The sequence below is a fragment of the Capra hircus genome, chromosome 4, assembly GCF_001704415.2.
Source record: "Capra hircus breed San Clemente chromosome 4, ASM170441v1, whole genome shotgun sequence".
NCBI lineage: Eukaryota > Metazoa > Chordata > Mammalia > Artiodactyla > Bovidae > Capra > Capra hircus.
The window spans coordinates 7,352,048-7,356,426 of record NC_030811.1 but is presented as its reverse complement, the minus strand read 5'-3'; the positions used below and the strand labels follow the sequence as shown (position 1 = coordinate 7,356,426).

Sequence of the window (4,379 nt, the reverse complement as noted above, 5' to 3'; positions counted from 1 at the left end):
GTATCTGGAGGAAAAGGCAGAGGCCCCTTAAGTTCTCAAATAGGGACCAGTTCTGGATGACAGAGGTTTATTGGTTAATATTTTATGATGAAAACTACCTGATGAGGTATGAAGGACAATTATCACTAACAGCCTTTTATTTGAAGAGGAAAATAATCTACTGAGAGCCTCAGTTTAGTTCAGTCACTCAGTCGTGTCCGACTCTGCAACCTCATGAATCGCAGCACGCCAGGCCTCCCTGTCCATCACCAACTCCCCGGAGTTCACTCAGACTCAGGTCCATCGAGTCCGTGATACCATCCAGCCATCTCATCCTCTGTCGCCACCTTCTCCTCCTGTCCCCAATCCCTCCCAGCATCAGAGTCTTTTCCAATGAATCAATTCTTTGCATGAGATGGCCAAAGTACTGGAGTTTCAGCTTTAGCATCATTCCTTCCAAAGAACACCCAGGACTGATCTCTTTTAGAATGGACTGGTTGGATCTCCTTGCAGCCAAGGGACTCTCAAGAGTCTTCTCCAACACCACAGTTCAAAAGCATCAATTCTTCAGTGCTCAGCCTTCTTCACAATCCAACTCTCACATCCTTGCATGACCACAGGAAAAACCATAGCCTTGACTAGATGGTCCTTAGTCAGCAAAGTAATGTCTCTGCTTTTGAATATGCTATCTAGGTTGGTCATAACTTTTCTTCCAAGGAGTAAGCGTCTTTTAATTTCATGGCTCCAATCACCTCAGTGTATTTATTTCCCTCCTTAAAATGTTTGTTTCATAACTACATGATCTTTAAAACTGAATAAATAAAATATAGGCTCAGTGGTGGTGGTTTATTTGCTAAGTTGTGTCCGACTCTTATGACCTCATTGATTGTAGCCTGCCAGGCGCCTCTGCCCATGGGATTCTCCAGGCAAGAATACTGGAGTAAGTAACCATTCCCTTCTCCAGGGGATCTTCAAAACCCAGGAATTGAACCCAGTTTTCCTGAATTACAATCCCATTCTTTACTGATTGAGCTATGAGGGAAGTCCATAAGCTCAGAGTTCGTCTTAATTATAATTGAAGATTACATGCTTGCCTTTTCCAGTGCATGCTTACCTTTTCAGCACCAAGAATGATGCAATAGTATACCTCATCTGAATAAAACATTTATCTCCATGCTTTTGCCAATTTCTGGTTATGTGTACTGGGATTTTTTAAAAGTTGTTATTGGGAGACCCACAAGGAAAGACATTTGATTTAAAACAGGGCAGGAAATTACTTTATGCTAGATCTGTCCCAGATGTTGCTGCTGTCCCTCAGTCAGGGCACCAGTTTCTCTTCCCCTAGCTGCTCAGAGGGAAGGAGGTGGTGACCATGTTAGGGCCTCTTCCCCTTCTCTCTCTCATGTCCATCCTCAAAGGAGCCCTAGACCCCAATTCCACACTCCCACTGGAAGTTACATTGTACTTTCCTCTTTGCCACTGGGATGTCCATCTGATACAAAAAGTTTCTGGGACAGGAAATGCCCAGTAGGTGAAACAAACCACTATCATTTACATCAAGGCAACTTTTATTCTCTAGTCTAGCAAGCTTGCTTTGATTCCAATAATAATAATAAATAAAAGTCTTGCTTCTTAATCCATAGAAGAAGGCTTTCTTTATTTCACGCCTTTTCAGTTTGAAGGGAGATAATCAACTGATGTGTATTCAAACATTTTTGGCTTTCCTGTAGAATAAAGAAGAAAAGCAGGAGGTCACTGTGTTAACATAACTTAGCATCACCTGGCTTGCTTAAAGTTATATATGGATAGTTAAAAATGAAATATGTTAGAAAATTATCAATGGAAATGGCTCATCTAAGGATAATTGCTCTCGGCTGTCTGAACTGAAGGTGTTCTCAGGTCTTATCAACTCCTATAAGGACACTTGCTTTTATTCCTTCCCTCTTTTTATTCTTGAAGCAAATGGAAGGGCTGCAGAGGAGCAGATATGGAACCATGGCTGAAGGTAAGAAACCCTCCAAATTCTCAAGAGCTCTGGACACCTGGAGACAGTTACTGTCTTCCCTCCTCCACTCCCTGACCTCAAACACTGAGACAGAAGAGAAACCCAGTTACTTTAAACTGCAGGAGAAAAAGGCAGCTATCGCATTCTTTCTCTTCCCTACTGTCATCACACCCTACACACCTAAGTATGACACTCTGACCCCTGTGGTGATGTATGGGAAACGTGGAAACAAAACTTCAAGTCAGAAGTCAGTGGATTTGGAACCGAATTGTGGAAATGATATCTTTCCCTGCCTGTGCTCAGCTGAAAAGAGGAAAAGTTCCCCAGAGAGATTTAGTAATCCTGTTTGAAAAATAAAATTTCAGAATACTTCAGTAAGGGAAGAACCAACACAGAGTAAAAGGAACAAAATAACAGATCTTAGGCGCCTAGAATGAACCTAATTCATATGGGCTCATAAGAACTCCAGAAGTCCTTGGATTCTCACTCTTCATCTCTTGAAAATTTTAGCTCTTGACACAGCGTCACCCTTGCCAACTCTTGTTGTTGTTGTTTAGTCACTATGTCATGTCCAACTCTTTGCAACCCCATGGACAGCAGCCCACTGGGCTCCTCTGTCCATGGGCTTTCCCTGGCAAGAATACTGCAGCAGCTTGCCATGTCCTCTTCCAGGGAACCTTCCCAACCCAGGGATCAAACCTGTGTTCCATGTCTCCTGCATTGGCAGGCGGGTTCTTTCTTACTAGCACCACCTGGGAAGCCCATCATCAACTATACTCCAAGATAAAATAAAAGCTTTAAAAAAGAATCACAAACTTAGTAAAACCGGGAAAATCCTTTTTTTTTTTTTTTTTTTTTTTTACAGGTGGGATAGAACATCAGGGCTTTGAACCTTTCTCCTCCTTGAGGATCATCCTGGTAAGCAAAACAGGCAGCGGGAATAGTGCGACCGGGAACAGCATCCTCTGCCAGCCCATGTTTGAGTCCAAGCTGGGGGCCCAGTCGGTGACCAGGAAGTGTCAGAGAGCAACAGGCACGTGGAATGGGAGGAGCATCCTGGTGGTGGACACGCCCCCCATCTTTGAGGCCGAGGCCCAAGATCAAGAGGTGTATGAGAATATCGGAGCCTGTTACTTGCTGTCGGTGCCAGGGCCCCAAGTGCTGCTGCTGGTGACCCAGCTGGGGCACTTCACCGAGCAGGACATGGTGACCGTGACCAGCATGAAGGAGGTATTTGGGGCAGGAGCTGAGAGATACATGGTCATCGTCTTCACCCACCAGGAGGACTTGGCGGGCGGATCCTTGGATGAGTACGGGGCAAACACAGACAACCTCAGGCTGAGGAGCCTGGTCCGGAAGTGCGGGTGGAGGTACTGTGCCTTCAACAACCGGGCAGAGAGACAAGCAGAGAGAGCAGCTGGCCCAGCTGATGGCTGTGATCGAGGGGCTGGAGCGGGAGCACTAGCGCGCCTTCCTCACCAACGAGCTCTTCTTTGATTCACAGATGCTCCAGCAGATGGGAAGTGGCACCCATGGAGAAGGTCAGAGGCACTACCTGGACAAGGCACGGCTGCAGGTTGCAAAGCAAAAGCAGGAGCTGAAAGAGGCCGAGAGAAACTGAGCCTTCAAGGCGCTCCTCCGACTCAAAGCCTGGATCATTTCTCATGCCAAAATATTTGTTCTTGTCCTATGCCTTTTTATTTTTCTTGCCATTGTAACTTAGCTTGTAACTATACTGTCATTTTCAGATGACAGCTGCTGTCAGCTTCCATTTTTTCAGAGTCAGCATATCTATCTGTGTTGATCAGAAACTTTATTTGCTTTTTACATAATTTTATTTTCAATTTTGCTTCCTTGCATCAGACACACCATCCCCTTTCTTCAGTTCTTTTTAGGTAAATAAAATGCAAAGGGAAAAATATTTCCCCTTTCTGTTGTGTTAAAAACGGTGAAGGCAGAAACTTCCCTGGCAGTCCAGTGGTTAAGACTGTGATATCAATGCAAAGGGTGCAGGTTCAATCCCTGGCTGCGAAACTAATATCCCATATGTGGTGCAGCCAAAAATTAAAGCAAATAAATAAATTCAAGGGCAAAATCTTTTTTTTTTAATGGTGAAGACAAATAATAAACTACCTGCATGGCATCAAGAAATATTGGGAAGCTTGTGGAGAGGAAAGTGAGTGGACTGACATGCTGTGTGAGTGAGCGTCGGACCAGGACCTCCTTTTTATACTTGGAATTCCTTATTTTATTCAGAAACATACTCTGACTTCCTTGTAGGTTGTAAAAAAAAAGTAATAATAAGACACTGCACAAGAGAGCAAGACTAGGGTGTTCTGGGACATCTCTGTGGTGTGAAGAGGCTGGGGGAGAAAGGAGGAAGGCCCTGGAGACG

The 4,379-nt window shown here is 44.5% G+C and overlaps 1 protein-coding gene across 1 annotated transcript; it reads left to right on the top strand.

Annotated features, from left to right (window-relative positions):
- Window positions 1,942-3,642, top strand: LOC102178618 (GTPase IMAP family member 5-like). The gene is made up of 3 exons (XM_018046763.1): window positions 1,942-1,984; window positions 2,850-3,354; window positions 3,489-3,642. Exons 1-3 carry the CDS (start codon window positions 1,942-1,944, stop codon window positions 3,583-3,585), a joined length of 645 nt encoding a protein of 214 aa, XP_017902252.1. The 3' UTR covers window positions 3,586-3,642.